At 41.2% G+C, this 19,957-nt stretch overlaps 2 protein-coding genes across 4 annotated transcripts in view; one reads left to right on the forward strand and one right to left on the reverse strand.

The window, feature by feature from the left end:
• The window catches only part of eea1 (early endosome antigen 1), a 45,717-nt gene extending 40,969 nt beyond the window's left edge, over positions 1-4,748 (forward strand). For all 3 annotated transcript variants that reach the window (XM_061821581.1, XM_061821582.1, XM_061821583.1), the window contains one exon: positions 3,384-4,748. In XM_061821581.1, the coding sequence (XP_061677565.1) occupies positions 3,384-3,506 (123 nt within the window). In that variant the 3' untranslated portion in view covers positions 3,507-4,748. The remainder of the gene's footprint in view (positions 1-3,383) is intronic.
• A 3,152-nt stretch (positions 4,749-7,900) lies between these two features.
• The window catches only part of plekhg7 (pleckstrin homology domain containing, family G (with RhoGef domain) member 7), a 30,501-nt gene continuing 18,444 nt past the window's right edge, over positions 7,901-19,957 (reverse strand). The window contains exons 9-17 of the mRNA XM_061821585.1: positions 19,767-19,865; positions 18,486-18,599; positions 17,979-18,153; positions 11,801-11,916; positions 11,409-11,496; positions 11,249-11,328; positions 9,962-10,115; positions 9,785-9,882; positions 7,901-8,333 (exon numbers count right to left, since the gene is read on the reverse strand). Of these exons, the coding sequence (XP_061677569.1) occupies positions 8,223-8,333; positions 9,785-9,882; positions 9,962-10,115; positions 11,249-11,328; positions 11,409-11,496; positions 11,801-11,916; positions 17,979-18,153; positions 18,486-18,599; positions 19,767-19,865 (1,035 nt within the window). The 3' untranslated portion in view covers positions 7,901-8,222. The remainder of the gene's footprint in view (positions 8,334-9,784; positions 9,883-9,961; positions 10,116-11,248; positions 11,329-11,408; positions 11,497-11,800; positions 11,917-17,978; positions 18,154-18,485; positions 18,600-19,766; positions 19,866-19,957) is intronic.

Consider the following 19,957-nt stretch of genomic DNA (forward strand, 5'->3'; position numbering starts at 1 on the left):
AACGATTGTATCCTGTGGCATTTGAGTTGACAAGATAAAGCCCAATGATCGTAAAAAAACGGGTTGTGGTACTATTAGAATATAAATTTTATTGCAGTAGTCTGACAGCGCATTGTGTCATCGGTCACCGTTGTCTTGTCTCTTCCATGCCGCCGACGTTTTTTTCAAAATAACTTTATTGGCTGCCAGATATTTACAGTACTGCCTAAAAAGACATGGAGGAAAAACTATATAAATACTACTATATAAAAATAAACTAGCTTTTGGATTCAATAGTGTGCATGACAGTGACGCGGAGTAAATGTCTTTTGCGGTCGTTGATCGGCCCTGCAAATTAGGACATTAAAACTGATCAGGCGATCAGCCAATCATTGGCTGATTCACCGATTAAACCGGCATAAATTCTAGTGAAAATACTTTATATTAATAATCCTCCACTGAGACAGTGATACCACAACACCTGCGTGGTACAGAAAAATGTTTGCACCTTTCCGGTTTTCTTATTTTTTGGGCTGTCACACTTCAATTTCCCATCATCAAACAATATTAGTCAAGACAACACAAGTAAACACAAAATGCAGTTTAAGGGAGAAAAAAATCTAAACCAGCATGGCACTTTGTGAAATAATGATTGGTCCCCTGTTAAAGCATAAATGAGTTCAATTTCTCCAGCCACACCTACTGCCACATAGGTTTTCAATCGAGAAATTACTTAAATAGGACGTGTCTGACAAAGTCAAGTAAAAAAAAAGATCCTCAAAAGCTAGACTTACTGAGATCCAAAGCAATTCAGGAACAAATTAGAAATAAAGTAGTTGGCATCGCTCAGGATGGATAAGGTTAGAAAGCCACTTCTAAAGCTTTGGGACTCCAGCAAACCATAGTGAGAGCCGTTATCCACAAATGGCAAAAACATTGAACAGTGGTGAAAGTTTCCAGGAGTTGCTGGTCGGCCAAAATTACTCAAAGACCGCAGTGGTAACTCATCAAAGAGGTAACATCCAAACAAATGCAGGCCTCCCTTGACACAGTTAAGTCTTCCGACATCCCTATATACATTTTAAAATTAATATTGTTCTGAAAATTACATATAATACTATTCACTTCAATGTCTATACGAAAAAAAATGAGGAGAGAACGTGTCGTTCATGCACAAAGTTGTGGAAGTCTCACTCGACATCCCAGTGGCAGCCATATTGCCTGCAACGTCATTTACAGATGTCACACCGGGACAGTCGCCATTCAGAACGCGCTGTTCCACCTGCTATGGGAGACAAACAACAGAGATTTTCGGATTTTCTGACGTCCCTTGTAGAACGGAAGCTCTTTTCAAAGACAACATCTCACAATCAGGTGATGTGACCGGGGCAATATTACCCTATCGTTTTGATCCATATTTAGATGATATGCGGATCACTTCTAACTAACAACAGATTCCCTGACAGCATGTATGACATTATGTAGCGTACTCAGGAGGACCGTTGCCAAGTTATGTAACTACTTCAGGGGTGCCTAGACACCGGTGGCCGTGGGGGGGGGCACAGGTGCAAAGGAGGAGAGCTTTGTGGGTTCCAAAGGACAGGTAGGTGTGTATACAGCTACTAAAAAAAACAATAGTTAGAGAGGGGGGCGTAATCCGTAAGTCAGGGGTGCTAAATGTGTCGATGTGTGCATCAGAAGGCTTCTGTGCAGCAGCCGCTGAAGGACGGCCTCCGCAGGCCTTGTGGATCGCCACCAGTCTTGTCGACAAGGCCGAGCGAAGTTGATCAGACGGGGAGGCGGTTTGGTCGTGGCATCGTCATCGCTCGCGGACGGGGAGCCAGTTTGGCCGCAGTGTCGTCGTTGCTCGCGGGCAGCGTTTTTTTTATCACTGCCGTGCGGAGGTGGCTCAGACGGGGAGATGGCTTGGCCGTGATTGCATACCATCTAAATATGGCACGAAACAATAGGTTAATATTGCCCCTGTCACTTCATTCGGTTGTGAGATGTTCTCATCTTCGAAAAGAGCTTCTGTGTCTGAAGGGGTGTGTTCGTCTCCCAGAGTAGGCTCCTCCGCAAGTTTTCAATGGCAAATGTCCGGGGTGACATCACGGGCAGTAGATAATAGTAGCCAATATGGCGACCACTTGGATGTCAAATGACACTTCCGCAATTTAGCGGATGGATGACACGCTCCTCGCTCATATTTATTTTTTCGTATAGACACTGAAATGAATCATGTTATGTATTTTTTTTACAATATCTATTTTAGAATGTTTATAGTGAAGACCCTTGGGCTTTAAGGTCAGTGTCCATGACAAAAGAGACTGGGCAAAAATGGCCTGTATTTCCAAAGATGAAAACCACTGCTGAGCAAAAAGAACACCAGAGCAGAACACGTCTTGATCCCCCATGACTTGGCAAAATACTCTGTGGTCTGACAAGACAAAGGTGAAACATTTTGGAAGGTCTAGGTTCCAGAAAATGAACATCATACCAACAGTAAAACATGGTGGTGCTCATGTGACGGTCTGGGGATGTTTATCTGCTTATAGACCTGGATAACTGAAACCATGAATTCTGCCCCCTCCAAGTCCAAAAAAAAAAAAAAAAAAAAAATCCCAGAGAACCTCGGCTATCTCTGTGTGACATCAATTTTGAAACAAACTTTGGTCCTGTAGCATGACAATGATCCAAAAGACAGCAGGAAATCCACCTCTGAATGGCTTAAGAAAAACAAAATGAAAACTTTAGTGACTAACATGCAAAAAAAAAGAGAAAAAGAAAAAAAAAAAAAGTAATCAGGAAGGGGTCATAAAATTTTTCACACCACTGTACTGCCTCATGCTACAGGCTACATTTGAGTGAAATGTGTCCACACTGTCGGGAAAAACATGAAGGTGGATGTTAAAATGTCACTGATGTCAAATTGTTACTCACTCATATCGGAGTGACACTTTTGTCAAGAAATGTTGTGTATTTGAACAATATTTTTTTCAAATACAATGAAGCACATTTTAATCCAAATTACAAGATGTATTCGTACTTAGTAACAGCGAGTACTTAAGTGTGACTTTGTGTACTCTGTCTGAAAGGAAGTGCTAGGCTATCGCCACATCCTGAACGAATATATTCAATTTGATTGACTGTCAGAGAAATATTTAAACATGTTTTTTTGGTGTAGTTTCAGTTTGTAGTGTACTGCATCCCAAGTGAGAGCTTTTTCCAATATTTTCAACTCTCATTTTACTAATTGGCCAAAATATGTGATCGCTTATCACAATGCTGGTTGTACACCAGCTCAGACTTCAACTTCAACGATAAACATCAAGCTGAATGAATCCATGAGCCTGTAAAGGCCTTTTCTCAACTCATTTGTTTATGTCATGTTCCTGTTTCTGCAGCACCACTGCAGACACTGCGGCAACATTTTCTGCGCCGAGTGTTCGTCGAGGAACGCCCTGACGCCATCGTCCAAAAAACCTGTGCGGGTGTGTGAGACGTGCTTTGAGGAGCTCCAAGGCTGAGTTGGCTGTCAAGGGAAAATCAAATGTCTTTTTCATGTAAGACGTGCAGTAAAAAGGAGAGACCCCCATTGCGGGCGTGTGGCGAAAGAAACGGGGACTTTTCAACTAGAGGCTTCGCGGTCACGTGGTGGCGTGGGAGCAATTGGAATTGTGTGTACTTGTTTTTGTGCCTTTGCTCATTCTGTGAACGATCGCGAGGTGGTGATGCAAGCAAGTAAATGCCTCCCGTGGCTTGAAGTTCTCATCATCTGCAGTGTTGTGCTTTTATAAAAACGCTGATAAAAAAGTCGACGGGACCTCAAAGGTGTTGCTGGGCAAGTTGTTTTTGTAATAGTCAATATGTTGAAAAGCACAGCTGCCCCAGAAAATGTAAATGCAAGTAAACATTTTGTTTTAAAAATGAGGACAAAAAAAACAATCAACAAATATATATTTTTATTTCAACATATTGCCTACATCTGCCTAGCATATAGCGTTTAGGTCATTTTTGATGTATGTTGATTTAGCTCTTTGAAAGTCAAAGGTTAAAGTACACACCCGTTCAAGAACATTCACTTGGAAGACATTCACCACGAATCAGTTCATTTTTGCGCATCTCTTGAAGTTGACAACAGATCAGTTACTCCAAACTGTTGCCTTTGTGTGGCAGCCTGTGTGTGTGTTTGTCAGTTGTGTGTATTTTTTGACATTATTGTATCTCATGACCAAAGAATGTGGGGGGGGGGTCCATTTCAGTATTTTCATTCATAAGTTTATCCTTTAGGCAGCACTGCATGAAATGGATGACAATTGTTTATTGTGCCACATTTCGCTTTGTTGTTGTTATCTTTTAAAAGGTGGTGCTCCCCCCAAATGGTTATGCAGTCATTAAATGTGCCTGCATGATGATGATTTTTTTTTTTTTTTATGAGTTTCTCAACAAACTATTGGCGGGGTTGTGTGTGTCCCTTTTTGCACGTTGTTGCTCTGTTGTCTTAAGTTGGGAAGAAATGACCTGCCTTTATTTTTGTTTGTCTTGTCTCACATGCCTGTAAGAATTCAAATCCTTGTTCATATAATTTATGAGACCAGTTGTCACAAGTAAGTTCTTCAAAGTGTCTAAGTACTGAAGAGGGCTGTAACGACGGTGCTTAGAAAAAGTATTGGCCCCCCTTCTCAAATGATATTTTTACATAGGTTCACCACTTTAAGGTCATCAAACAAATGTAAATATCAGACAAATATAACCCTATCGAATGAAAATTGCTGTCTCTAAATGATTTCAAATATTGTGGGGAAAAAAACATGCATGATAGGTTTATTGAAGACTCTAAATTGCCCGTAGGTTTTAATGTTGAGTACAAATGGTTGTTTGTATATGTCCTGCAATTGGTTCCGGGTGTACCCCACCACTCAGCCAAAGATGACTGGGATAGGCCCTCGCGCACCCGCAAGTGAAAGTTAGCTTAATGTGTCATTAACGTACAGTGAAACAAGTCCTCTACTAACATGGGATGAAAGGCCATTCACCCAGAATGAAGCACATTAAAAAAAGACACCAAGACAACGATCTTGAATTCGGGAGACATGTCAATTGGTCTGATGAAACTAAAGTAGAGCTGTTTGGCCATAATGACCAACGTTGCATCTGGAGGAAAAAGGGGGAAGGACCTGAGAACACCATACCAACTGTGAAGCATGGAGATGGCAGCATCATGTTGTGGGCCTGTTTTGCTGCAGCAGGAACTGAAGCTGTTCATAAAATAGACGCCGTCGTGAAGAAAATGTTACATGGAGATATTAAGGCGATATGTCAAGACGTCAGCCAGGAAGCTAAAACGTGGGCATAAACGGGACTTCCAAATGGACAGTGACCCTAAGGATACTGCTAAAATGGTTAAAAAATAGCTTGTAGATAACAAAGCTAATGTCTTGGAGTGGCAATCACAAATCACGTATCTGAGTCCCATGGAAAATTTGGGGGCAGATCTGAAAAGGTGTGTGAGAGCAAGGCAACTGACAATCCTGACTCAGTTACGCCAGTTCTGTCAGGAGTATTTTGGGCATGACGGTGCTCCCGATGCTGGCTTTGCTTGGCATCGGGACTCCATTCTCATGGCCCTTTGGCTGCTCCCTGCGTTCCTGTCATCATTCTCTTGTCAGGTCAGTGGATGGTGGAGGTGGTGGGCTCGCTGGAGGGGGGGTAATATTGGGTCCCTGGGGCCACTGCCTGGTGGCCAATTGTCAGGATGCCTTGGGGGGGACCGCAGACTACCCTGTCTCCAGAGTTGCTCTCAGGTGGACCCCTGGTCCCGATTTCCGTCCTTGATAAGTTGGGTGAGGTCATTCACTTCAGTGTTGTGAACACAGCAATTATTGGACTTTTATGTCAGTTGTTTTGCATGCACAATATTGTGTATTTACTTGCATGTGTCCGTAGGCACACACCCCTGGGATTCTTTCACTGGGTCTGGGAGTATTCATTTATTGCAACAAATACTGTACCTCATATGTACACACAACGTGGTTATGTATCCCCCTACTTGTATTCTCAATCAGTCATTCCCAGCACATTCCAGTTGTACAAATGGGTTCAGGATCCTTGTCAGCATGGTTGCGCTCCTGTCCTTGTCCTGTCCTTCCTTCACAGGGTGTAGCGCTACAGTCTTTTGCAACATCCATATTTAATGTTTCTTTGTTGGAGATATGGAATGATTTACTTTTGTCATTCTGTTTACAGTTAGTGCTGTGTTTTTTGTCTCTCTCGCGCCTCTAGAAATTCATGTCTGTTCAACTGATCCGACATTGACAGTCAATAAATCTTCAGATGAAATATGAAGATTCACAGAGGAAGCGCAGAAACTCCGCTGTAACTCAGTAAAACAGTTCCGGTATAAAAGGGATGCAGATTCTCCATTCTGCTTGATCTCACGGTTGAACAGAACACGGACACAAAAATAAAGAATGGGGCAGGATTCCACCAAGCTTGTGGAAAGTTACTCAAAATGTTTGACCCAAATAATGCAGTTCTAAGAAAATGCTACTTGATACTTTCTTTCGGCTTGTCCCTTTCGGGGTCGCCACAGCGTGTCATCTCAGATGAACGCACATATGTTTAGCACAATTTTTACGCCGGATGCCCTTCCTGACGCAACCCTTCTCAGGGAGTGGAGGCCCCAGTGGGATAGGAACCCACAAAGGAAATGTAATTTTTTTTTTACCTTAATGCAAATAATATAAAATCCTCGAGAAATTCTCTCTCATTGTGGCATTCAGCAAAATTATATCAGTTTAGTTATCCTGACTGATCTTAAAAAGGAGTCTGATCTGACTTCAGACAGACAAAAAAAAAAGGTGTTTTTGCAAATGTATATGTAAACTCATGGCTTCAACTGGATGCCATTTTCCAAGCGTCACAGGAGTCCCGGAGCCTATCCCAGCTAAGTTTGGTGAAAGTCAGACGACACCCCGAACTGGTGGCTAGTCAGTCGCAGGGTGGTCGGACTGGTTTATTTGGTAAAGGTGAGGAACAGTGGCAAGATAAAAATTTGTCATCCTAGTGGACTTGATAATTTTCTAATTCATTGCAATGACCAAGTATTCATCATTTGCGAATGTGTCCACAGTCTTTGAACTAGCATTGTATCTAGAACCCTTCTTGTGAGACATAAATATCTAAATCTAAATGAATAGAGTCCATCTTGCAGCATAAGCTTAGACTGCCCTTCTTTTCCTTTCGGCTTGTCTCGTTTGGGGTCGCCACAGCATGTCATCTTTTTCCATCCAAGCCTATATCCTACATTTTCGTCTCTAAAACCAACTGCCCTCATGTCTTCCCTCACAACATCCATCAACCTCGCTCTTTTGCCCGTCAGCTCCATCCTTAGCACCCTTCTACCAATATCCTCACTCTCTCGCCATGTCCAAACCATCGAAGTCTACTCGCTCAAACCTTGTCTCCAAAACATCCAACTTTGACTGTCCCCTCTAATGAGCTCATTACTAATCCTATCAAACCTGTTCATACCAAGGGAGAATCTCAGCATCTTCATTTCTGCCACCTCCACTTCTGCTTCCTGTCGTTTCTTCAGTGCCGCCGTCTCTAATCCGTACGTAATGGCCGGCCTCACCACTGTCTTACAAAATCTGCTCTTCATCCTAGCAGACTCCATCATACATTGTGTGAGCAAGATGCACATGTAGTGAATATATGTATGCAAGATTGTAATATTAAAAATTTGAGGCCCAGATGAGTAATTTAAAAACTTTTTTTAACCACTAACAATGAACCTGGACCAATGGATTTTTGTTTTAATTGAGAAAAAAAATGGTTATATATATACATCTGATTACGTTCTACATAAAACATTACAAAGGGGGAGAGAATCATCCACACTAAAAGTCAGACCAGGCTCTCCAGTCAAGTTCGATTTTATTTTCGGATCTGTTGCTCCAGTGACAAGATTTATATCAGCAGGTTCACATTGATGTTGACACATTTTGTAATCATTCTTGTCACTGTTATGAATCCTAATAAAATCAAGCAAATTCATTCTGGTGTGATGCTCACATACACAGGCAGCGTGAGAAGAGAAACAAGGTACTACCTGAGCAAAGCTACAAATAAACTACTCCAGCAGCAGTTCACCGTGCAGTACTGTATACGTTAGTGCTAGTGTCATTATGGACGACATGGGGACAGAAGTGTATGCCGACGGTCTCGCGCAAGCAAAATGGTCAGATCTGGGACGACTCCAACCACAGTGAGGTGTTGGTCACTCGCGCCTGCTGAGAGTCTCGCTTCAGGAGGACTGACACAGCCGCCTCTATCTGAGACAGCCACGCTCTCTGCGAAAACAAAAATTGCATGCAAGTATAGTCATATCAGATTGGGCCTAAATAGTGATTGTACTTTTTCTTTTTGTATGATGGCACAAAAGAGGGAATGAAACAAATGACAGTCAAGTTTTAGAGCATCAGAATAACGATACAAAAAAATATGGATATACAATGAGTTTAACTATGGGGGTTAACTATATTATCATATGTAGCTGTGAGTGGTGAATGTGTGTATGTATATAAATAAACATTTACACACATATAAACCAGCGTTAGCATTACATAAATGATGGAGTATCGCACGACTCGTCACTTTCAACTGCATAGACTCCTTGAACACACCTTGCACAATTTGCACAATTGTCACTGCAATGGACTATCACTCTAAGGAGCACTCCAGCTGCTTTAAATAGTAGAAGACTGCATTCTAGCACAACTGAGTTCTTAAGAAAAAAAAAAAAGTTCCTGTCAATTGACTGTCTATTGTTCTTCATACTAGGGTCTAAATAAATAAATAGAATAAAATAAAAAAAATTAAACAACTCACAGTGCAGATGCACCTATGGTGAAAAATGTCAGACCCCTCCATGATTTCTAAGTGGGAGATCTTGCAATATAGCAGAGTGTTCAAATACTTATTTTCTTCACTGTATATATGTATTAGTTTCATACATGAAATACAGTGGTGCCTCGACTTAAGAAAGTCTCTAGTAATGAAAAATTTAGGTTACGAAACACCTCCTCGGAAAAATTTTCTTTCTAGTTACGAAGGAAAATTCAGGATATGAAAGGAAAGAAATGGGTGCTGGATTCGCAGCCCCCAAATTCCACCATAACATGGTGTTGACAGATGATTTCCTGCCTTCAACATTTGGCCTGTTTTTTTTCTCCACACTAACGGTCCTGGCAACGGAGAGATCTCAAAGCATTGCAGAAACCCAGAATTCATTGCAGTGATATGTTTAATGACAGTGCTGTAGTTGTAGAATATCAAGCCAAACGTTGCTCTTTCCATGCATTTGTTCCCGTCAATTTTATGAGTGTGCATTAACTAGCTGTCAGACTAAGGTTGCCATCTGTGACTCCTTAAAAAAGTGTGGCTTGTGTTTTCAACAGTGGTTTTCTTTGTTTCCTCAAGTAATTTGGTGACTGAACCAAAATATCTGATTTTAGATTATTCTGAGGTATGCAAAGAAAACGAGCAAAAACTGACGTGATTCACTGCTGCCACATTAAAATCATACAACTACGAGAGATGTCCAAACGAGAAATATCAGTCCACTAACTGGACAAAAATATCTGGGGATTACGTGAACCCTGATATCGCGAGAGATTTACTGTGCATGCACAAGTGAAGCTAAGCTGGAAAGGTCGATCAAAACCACATCATCAAAACTTGTGCACGTTGGTACATCCAAATGGACACAGTGGAAAAACGCAAATTCATGGAAACGATTTACCTTGGAAGACTCTGATGCAGCCTGCAGGACAAACGCACCGATACACTGCTGGTAGCGGTTCTGGTGGGTAATTATAAAAGAATGTGGCAGCCCTGAAGCTACGGAAAAAAAAGAAGAAAAAAAGGATTAACATTCTATAAGTCCACGTCACTTTCAGGTGCCTATCTTGTAAATTACTTGATGCATTGAGCTGATCAATGTTCCTGAGTTGGAGTCGGTCCAGAGAGACGGGCTGGTCGAGAACGGTGAAGGTGCATCCTTCCTTCAGCAGCTGATCCAGCTCCAGGTTCTGCACCATGCGCAAGGAGTTCACTTCCGGGCCAATTGACCTCTGCTCACACGCATGTTGGTTGAGTCCATGCAACACAGATGTGAAGCAGAATTTGTTCTCTGACTGAGCTCATTGAAATGACTTGCAATTAGTTAAGTTTCAGCCACCCAAAAATCTTTTTGGTTTTTCCCGTTAAGCATTTTCAAATAAATTCTTTTTGTTTATGTTTGACAAAATGTCTGGTTCAACATTTGGCTTTTTAGTCTTGCTTTGAATTGATTACGCATCGGTTGTTTTGTATTTAATAGTCATCTGCACTTCTTTCTGGACATGTCAAAGTTTTATTGGTCACTTCTTGTCTCTCAGTACCCTTCATTTTATTTACACTAACGGTTATCATATGCTACAAATCTTTTTCTATGTATTTATTTTTGCATTTCTGTCTTCTGGTGTAGTCAGTTCATTTTACTTATATTTTAGTTCCTTTCTTTTGTTTTAATGTTCCAGTGTCTCCTAAAGGGGGCATGGGGGGGTTGGTAACAGTTCTTGATGATGCTACTTCTTTGCACCCAATAACCAATAGCTATGTTATGTATTAAAACTTGTATTATAAGTACCAACTCACTGATATTTGGTTTTTGAGTCTATTATCATTAGCCTTTGCACTTTGTGTTTTAAAGAATGAAATAAAGGTTTGATTGAAAGGGAATCTGCGACTGTGGCTTTCCTTGGCCACGTGAAAAAGGGATTTACAGTAGTTTCATTGCTCCATTTTACTTTTACTTCACTTGAATGGCGGCGTATCAGTGGCTCGCGGGTCAAACAAAAAATTTTTCTCGCTGCATAAAGCAAAAAACAAATAATCAACCAAGCCCTGGCTGGTAACTGTGAAAAGTTCTAAATGGGCGACTTGAATCAAGGTCCCACTTTACTCCCTCAAATGAGATCAGTGATTCACAAAAAAGGTTTTCAAAGCTTTTTCCAGTTTGTACAGTAAATGCAGTAGAGTAAATTACATTTTCTAAAATAAAAATGCCCATCTATAAACACTTTCTGGAAAAGAACCCATTTGCCCTCCTGTGTTGATATGAAATAGACCAGTATTCTCAATAAAACTAAGCCATTATAAGCATTTGGAGCTATGATACCTTTTCAAAGCAAACATCTATTATTGTGAATATGCGGTTCCACACCTTCTTGCTTCTCTTTATCTTTGTGATGAGCAGGAACTCGTCAAAAAGGAACAGGTAGACGTCTATGAGCTTGGTGTTCTCTGGGAGACAACCCATGGAAGGTGGCGTGAGAGCGGCTGGAAAACTGACAGTAAACGTGGTAAACGATAAACGGGCAGACCTGTGAGAATCAGTTTGCCTTCATGCAGCAGGCTTCTGTGAGAAATAAGATTCTCCAGGGTCACGGCTTTTAGTAGATGTTTGACGGTCTGAAGAAAGAGGAGGGAGAGAATCAGCTGGAGGAGGGTACTTCCTGACAAACTCACATCTCAGTTCTTTGTAGGAAGTTCTAACAGCTGGGATGCAACATCTGCTGCCACAGCCTGATAAGAACATGATTCGATCATCTTACCTGCATAATAAGTCCCACTTGGTTAATACTGTCTAAGCTTTCCAAGAACTATGACGGACTCAAGAAGGCTGCTTTTCCAGTTAACTTTTTTTTTTTTTTTTTTGGAAACTTCAGAGGAAATGTATTATGCGATAAGACAAACCCAACTGTGCATCACTGACCTCGGGGATGAAGGTCCGCTTGTCGCGCTCCCAAACTGGCAGCCACACCAGGGTGTCTCTCAGCTGTTTGACCTTCTGGTAGTTGTCCAACCATTTCACCTTGCCCTCCAAGTCACCTTGAAAGAAGGACAGTGTTACTCTTCACAACAATAACCTTTCAAATTCCACAGGGCTGTCTGGTTCCAACAAAGCTTCCCTGAGTTTCCACAAAAGCAGTCTTTGGAGGCCTTTTTAGTTCGGTTTGCCATGTAAAAACTAATCATCAGGTCAACTTATTTTCCTCACTTTCCTTCTATTAAAACACTATTTTAGCTTGTGTATGACAAGTCTATTTCTTTCAACTCATGACAGCACCTTTTGTTTGAAACCACCCACTTTTGAAGTGAGCAAAAGTATTGGAACATGTGACTGATGGGTGCTCAGGTGTTGCCTTTTAGATCATTTGCTTAAACAATGGATAGTGCTTGTTTTTGGCTTTGGGTTTTAACTGTTAAGCAAACGAAGACCAGAGAAAATCTAAATCACAAAATGGGAGAAAAGCAAACAATTTTGAAGCTGAGAGAAGAGGAAAAACTGATCAGAACTATTGCACAGACATTGGATGTGCAATAGCAGTTGATGAAGTATTGTGTGTACTGTGAAGAAACACCCAAAGGCAATAGTCCGTGACAACACTGCCAAACTCCACAGGGCAGGGGTAAAGGTGTCAAAGTCAATTGTTCGAAAAAGACTTTTGGGAAAGATTAACCTCTACCAAAGTGATGGAAAGGAGAATGTGTGGAGAAAGAAAGCATATTCTTATGATCCAACACACACAAGATCATCTGTGAAGCATGGTGAGGTAATACCATGGCTTCGGCTCGCATGACTGCTTCTGGAACGGCCTATCTAATCTTTACTGATGATGTAACTCGTGGTAGCAGCAGAACAAATTCTGAAGTCTACAAAACTATTTTGTCTGGGACTTTAGAGAAAAACAGATCCAAACTAAATTGGGAGAACCTTCATCATGCAACAAGACACTGACTCAAATCACACTGCCACCACAACAAAGGGCTTCATGGGGTGATTAGACCAGCCAAGTCACCTGACCTTAACCCAAGAGAGCATGCCTCAACCTCCAAATGAGGAGACTGAAGGAAGACACACTGAGAAACAAAAAAAAACCTGAAAGAGGCTCCAGTAAAGGCCTGGGAAGCATTTAAAAATGCAGCAGGCTGGTGAAGTCAACAGTTATTGGAAGTAAGGGTTATGCCACCAAATATTAAATGCGATTCACTAAGTCCATCATCTGTTCCAATACTTTTACTCACTTGAAAAATAAACTATAAGCTTTAAGACCGCTGAAAGTTTGAGAATGCAGTGCTTTGAGATTGTTTCATTTGTTCCGTGTGTAAGTTCTTAACCCAAAACATCTCAAATAAGCTTTCCCGGTTTTCCCCATTCACTGCTATTATGCTGTATATACATGTGTAATGTATAATGAGTATCCTTAAAGGTCAAGTGTCGTCAAACGGATGATTTTCGGTATATTATTAATGAAAACCCCATAGCCTATATGGTCCCATGTGTTTTTTCCACCACAAAACATGATTTTGACGTATACAGCTTTTTGTAACTCCCGCCATGAAAATCCTCTCAGGGATTGTTTTCGAGAAGAAGCAGGAAGTGACGTAAAAGACAGCAGTGCCCCCTCGTGGATTCGTTTGTTTCCATTAGTTTTACCTCCGGGAAGGTAGCTCGTTGTTCCTTCGTGTTAGCCAAAATGCCAGCTCAATGCATTGCTGGACATTGCTTGAACAAGCAGGAGAATGGAATTACCCTTCATAAGTTTGAAAGGGACCCTGTTCGTTGTGAAAAAGGGATTGCACAGGTGCAGAGGACGAGAGCTTCGTGGGTTCCAAATAACAGGTAGGTGTGTATACAGCTACTAAAAATAAATAATAGTTTGGGGCGGACCACGAAATCTGTCTCTCTCATAATGTAGCAAAAGATCCGCATATGAAATGTGTTGTGTGCGTCGCCCTGCCAACAATGTCTCACTCAGCCTCGTCTCGATAGTGTTCATCGCGTACTGCGGGGACTTTGAACATACCCCTAAAAGCAGCATAGCTCGGCTCCACCTCCTCCTTATATGCCACCACGGCTGCCGAAACTCAGCCACACTGGCTGAGGTGCTGCATTCGGCGAAGGCTGCGCATCGGGCTTTGCGACAGGGGCGGCTCTGAAGAACCCAGCCGAGAATGCGTTACTCAGTCGCGTGCGCACATAAAGCGCTGGACTGTGAACACCCCCCTAAAGCAGCACCGCTCGGGTCTGTCATAAGCCACACCAGCCGGCTGTGATGAGCCACGATGGCTCATCTCCGCCCCGGAAGTGGATCGGACGGGATGCGGTTTGGCCGTGATCTGATATCATCTGAATATGACTCGAAACAATCGTGTAATATTGCCCTGAGGAATACAAACAATAGTGTAATGTTGCCCCGGTAACTTCACTCGGTTGTGTGGTGTTGTCCTTTTCGAAAAGAGCTTCGGTGTCAGATGGGGTGTCGGAAAAATCCGAATATCTCTTGTTCGGCTTCCATAGTAGCGGGCACTGCGCGTTTTCAACGGCGGAAGTGACGCTGACGTCAAGGACAGAGGACGCGACTAATATGGCGACCACTTGGATGTCGAGGGACACTCAATTGCGCAACCTTGTGTATGTATGACGCGTTCTCTGCTCACTTTTTTTTTCCGTATAGACATTGAAGTGAACACTGTTATATGTGTTTTTTTATTACAATATCTATTTTAGAATGTTTATAGGGATGACAGTCCCACTTTAAAGTATTCTCTACTCTGGTCATGTATTCGAATCAGTCATCTCAAACCAGCATTAGACATGACAAATAATTGCTGCTAACTTCCTGTACTTACTTAAATTACTTGACACACGTGCCAAAACTTTAGAGGACATAATGCTGGCATGTTTACATCCAAAATTAGTGCTAGAACAACTTGCTATGCTACATAACCTTTTGCTGCCTGTAAAAGTACATGAACATTATCTCAAGCCATCCTTGAATTAAAGTCCCCTCCTAAGTACCGGAGACCACCAGCACACATCCAAACCCCCCCCCCCCCCATTTTGTTCTTATAATCCACACGACCTGAGCCATTGTTGTCATCACCATGGTAACGAGTGTAGCCAACTGCGTCTGAGTTGACAAGATAAAGCCCAGGGATCGTAAAAGATGGGATGTGGTAGTATGGGAATACAAGATTTGATTCCAGCTGTCCGGCGTAGTGCAATCATGAAAGACCAAATTTGTCTCGTAGTCTGATCCCGGCATTATTTGTCAGTTGTATGGGATGTGTTATCCGTCCCACACGACCAACTTTATATATATATATATATATATATATATATATATATATATATATACTATTGGAGGTTAGATATTTACAGTAATGTGTCAAGAGACACAGGACCTGGCTAAAAATAAACTAGATTTTGGATCCAAATATACTGTATACAGTGGTGACGCAGACTAAATGTTTGCAGAGGCGATCAATGACATTGAGCGGGTTAGTATAAAACGGTAATTATCAGTCAATACTGATCCAGCCTATCAGTTTGGTGTAAAGAAGAATTCTATTCTAACCCTATGTACAGCATTAAACAGTTGGTGCCGCATGATAAAATGTTCCATCCAGGGTGCCCAGTGGTCAACGCCCACCTTGGCCATCGGGAGGCCCTGTTGACTAACACAGTATTGCACACTAACGAAAAAGAATAGTCTTCCATCTTCTGCTATTCTAACACTCAATTAAGTTGCTTTAATAGTCATTTTTTGTCCAAATGTTGGGTAATGTTAAATTATCTCTTAATGCGTTTTAATCCACCATGTAGTCTAATCAGTATTAGTAATATATATTTTTCTCATTATTATTATTTTAATAGATACATTTTTTTATATTTTGTAGACCGCACAATTCATCACTTTAAACTGCTCCTGTTGCACAATTGACATTAACACACTTTACATCTTGCATGTCTTATAAGGAATAGCTCCTATAAACAGAAATGTCTCTTGTTCTTTGTTCATGTTGCTATGTTGTTCTTTGTTCTGCATGTGGTACCATGGCAGCACCGACTGCTGGAGAAAAATTCCTTGTGTTTTTTTACACACTTGGCCATTAAATCTGATTCTGATATGCGTTCTAATGTCCATTTCTTAAAGGGTTCTCAAAAAAATGACTGTTGATGATAAGTGTTACCATTAGAATGACCCCCATTTGTTTGGTTGTTTGTTTGTTAGCATTAAGACAGCAGACCTTAACACAAAATTCTTTCGTTGTTTAACATGCACGAATAATTTTCTATTTTATGCCAAGTTTGACTCTAAAAAACAACTTGAAACCTCCTTTTTGATTAAATATTTCTTTTGATGAAGTGTATGAAGTATGATGTGAGTTGCTTTGACTTTTTTGCCACCACAAAGCACTTGTAAAAGTCAAGTGATTCCTATCTCAAGTTACCAATGAACATTTATAGATAATTTGAAATGATCATTATCATCCAAATTAACTACTTTACATAAACTGGACTTTTTAATTTATACAATTCCCTGCCCCATTTGCCACTTGTTGCCAAATGTGTTAGAGCCCATTCCTTCTTAAACAAATGACATACATTAAATTTTACAACTACACCTGAAATACAATAGTATAGGTTTATAAATTACTGCTTTAAGCCATGTTTAGCGTGCGCAAACAATTCTGGGAATGATGAGTAGAATGGCTGTTGTAAAATTGTTACGTTGCTGCCCTCTGTGGCGCTAAGCTCGCCACTTGCGTACAGGTTATCGTCAGGAAAACTTAAAAATGCTATACTGTGCCGGTTTGGGATGGAATTTCCAATCAGGATGGAATACAAAAAAAGTATTCAGAACTTTCCCCAAAACAAGTTGAGGAAATGGTGGGAGGATGTGGCCTGAAGAGCTGCTAAAAGATCCACAGTGAAAGAGCTACAGCCTTTGATTGGCCTCAGTTCACAAGTGTGTCTGCTTATAAACGACAGCTTAAATCCAATGCAGTGCCAACTATCTTTCCTCACAAGGAGCCTAAATGGCCACGTGCCATGCGAAAGTCATGCAAAATGACGCAAAAGGCAGGAGGTGTTTACAGTGTACAATGATCAGCGAACATTAGCACCAGCAGCTGTTTGTAAACAAACCATCGCTACCGGACACTGAGATAGTAGTGAAAAATAGGTAAAAAAAAAAAAAAAGGTATCCATACAACTTTACTCTATTACTTGAATTCATTCATAACATCAGGCAAAACATAAGAGTACCGTTGGCAGCGGGAGAAATGAAACAGAAGTGATACTCTCAGTAAGCATCAGCAAGCCGCAGCTACAAATACACTACGGAAAATCCCCAACTCGAGTTTCTTCCCAGCCGTCAACTTCATCCTCATGTCTTTTTTCTTCCTCTCTCTTCTCATTTTGCTGATCACGTTCAGACTTATGGCTGAAGAGCATTCAACACCTCGCTGTCAGGCGTTGCTAGTGCGGCTACTGCTAAAAACTACTGCGGACGTCGGGCACCTACCCACTTGATGTCACTACCCAGAATGCACTGAGACCAAAAACAATGGTGACTTGTTGAAGTTACACTTACAAAATATAAGAATCAGCAAAGTGATTCTTAAAATTTGTCTTATTGTTGTTACTCAAGTCAGAAGAGATAAAACTCATTTCACTTTAAGAGGTTCTACTGTACTGTACTTTGGTCCCATTTAGAAGCATTTCAAAATGTCAGCATGTTCCAACATGTCAGATTGGGATGTTTACTTGTCTGTCACACATAGGTGTAATAGCCTGCCGATAGATTAGAGCCAATCCGGTTTACAAATCGTCAGTGCCACACCCCAGCAATTTAGCATGTCTTTACAGTTATGGGAAGCCTCTGACGCGTGAGGGAATTTGTCTCAACACACACACACAGATATATAAGAACTTGGTCCTACAGGCCTCGAGTCACAATCAGTTGAGTCAATGCATGCTGACATGACACGTGAGGTGATCAGTGAACACCTTCTAGATAGAGCAAGACAAGAATGTGCACGTTGTCGAATGACAAGCCCATTTGTCTTTTGTTCCAGGTGGAGGAAGAGGGGGTGCTCACATATCGACATGTCCACTTGCTCCGCTACAGCCTGCGCATCCCTGCTTTCCTCCTCCGAGTCGAACCGCCTTGCGATGTTCCGTAGGAGCAGCGGGTAGCGAGTCAGCCTCTGCAATGGCGCCACCAGCAGGTCACGCAGTTGCAGCCTGCGGCACTGCTTGTTGCTCTCGCACCACTGTTACAGATTACAGCGATGGGGAGAAATATTTTAAGAACAGTTCAAAGAGGCGATGGATGACAAAAGTTAGTAATATAATAAGTACACATTCAGCCTTCTTTTTCAAGGTGCATTCCCGTGCCCCAGCTTTTTCAATTACAATAATTAATACCAGGGGCAAATTTGTTAGCTCTGATGGTCTCACACACACACACACACACTCACTCACACACACACACACCACACACACACACACACACACACACACACACACACACCACACACACACACACACACACACACACACACACACACACACACACACACACACAAAAAGTGGTCTTATCTACCTTGACATAAGACCCAAAGTCCTCTCTGGGCTTCAGGCTGTCCAGATAAAGCAAAGCTGTGGCGTAATTGAGGCAGTACTTCTGTAAGCAATGGCATATGCTCTCCTGGAAAGTCTGACAACAGATGACAAGACCATATCAGCCAGATACAAGGCAGATTAATTTATCATAAGATTAAAGTGTTTTTCCGTAAATATGGAGTGCTGTGTGTGTGTACATTGAGGAAAATGATGAACAAATGATTTTAACAATATATAATGTGCACAATAACAATATAAAAAGTTTAAGGGGGGGCTGAAAACTACCTGTACTCATTGTAACTAAACTTGGTTACTTGTTCAACGTGCCTTTCATAGAACCTTATTAAATGAGGATAAACGGCAACTTCAGAGGAAAATCTCAATATCTTGGCAATTGGTGATGATTATGATGAATAGAAACCCAGTAGGGCTCTGAGATCGACAGACCCACCTCAAATAGTAAAGCACAGAGTCCAAAAAAACATGGTGAAGGAGCACTTAGCTATCATGGTGCATACAAATGGAATAAGCTGCCTACATAAGTGATGTCAGCCCCCAAATGTGATTGTTTTTAAGTCCAAGTTAAAAACATCTCATGCTTTTTAAAGCACTTCCAGTTTAACATTTCTTGCACTGTATACAGTTTTAAATTTATTCCACTCTTTGTTTTGAGTCAACATAAGCTGTTTTTTTTTTCTTTTAAAAATGCTTTTAATTATGTAATTGTGTATGAAATGTGCCGTATAAACATTTGTTATCCTTTGCTTTGCGAGTGAAGCTTTTTACCAATCAACTCTTTGATCAGTCATGTAATGTTTTGTTGTTCATGCCAGCTGAGCATTTGCATATAAACTGCTGGCCCACATTTTTGTCGCACCATCGGATGCTTCAACATTGTCTGCCTGTCACTATCTAGCACACTGTCAAGTTCTCAACTAATCCAAAGTAAAATAATGCATTTGGCTAATGCATTTAATGGTTTTGAATGACATCAAATTGTTTGGGAAGAGGCCTGTGGGAAGCAATGACTCACACTGCAAGCCTCTTTGATTTGTGACTCAAGGTTGGCATTTTAATTCATGTCTAGCTGCTTCGACTGCCTGCCCAAATCAAAATTATTTGCTCCCTCCCTAAAAAAAAAAAAAAAAAAAAAAAAAAGGGTCGGTACATCCAGGAATCAAATCCAAATATTCACGTGAAATGATTTGTTTTCCTAATGTGTAAGAATTCTAGAAATAAGTGAAGAGGACTGGAGTCTTACTTTGTTCAACAGCTCCAGCAGAGTGGCTCTGTTACTATCAGTGACATCCAACGAGTCCTTGATGACGTGCAGCAGGTTGTTAAGGAAACCAAAGCTTACCTGCAATGAAAAAAATCATGTCCAGTCACTACGCACTATATAACACATCACACACACACAAGACACCTAATAAAATCTTTCGTAATCAGCAA

Source organism: Syngnathoides biaculeatus, chromosome 6 (genome assembly GCF_019802595.1).
Source record: "Syngnathoides biaculeatus isolate LvHL_M chromosome 6, ASM1980259v1, whole genome shotgun sequence".
Classification (NCBI taxonomy): Eukaryota; Metazoa; Chordata; class Actinopteri; order Syngnathiformes; family Syngnathidae; genus Syngnathoides; species Syngnathoides biaculeatus.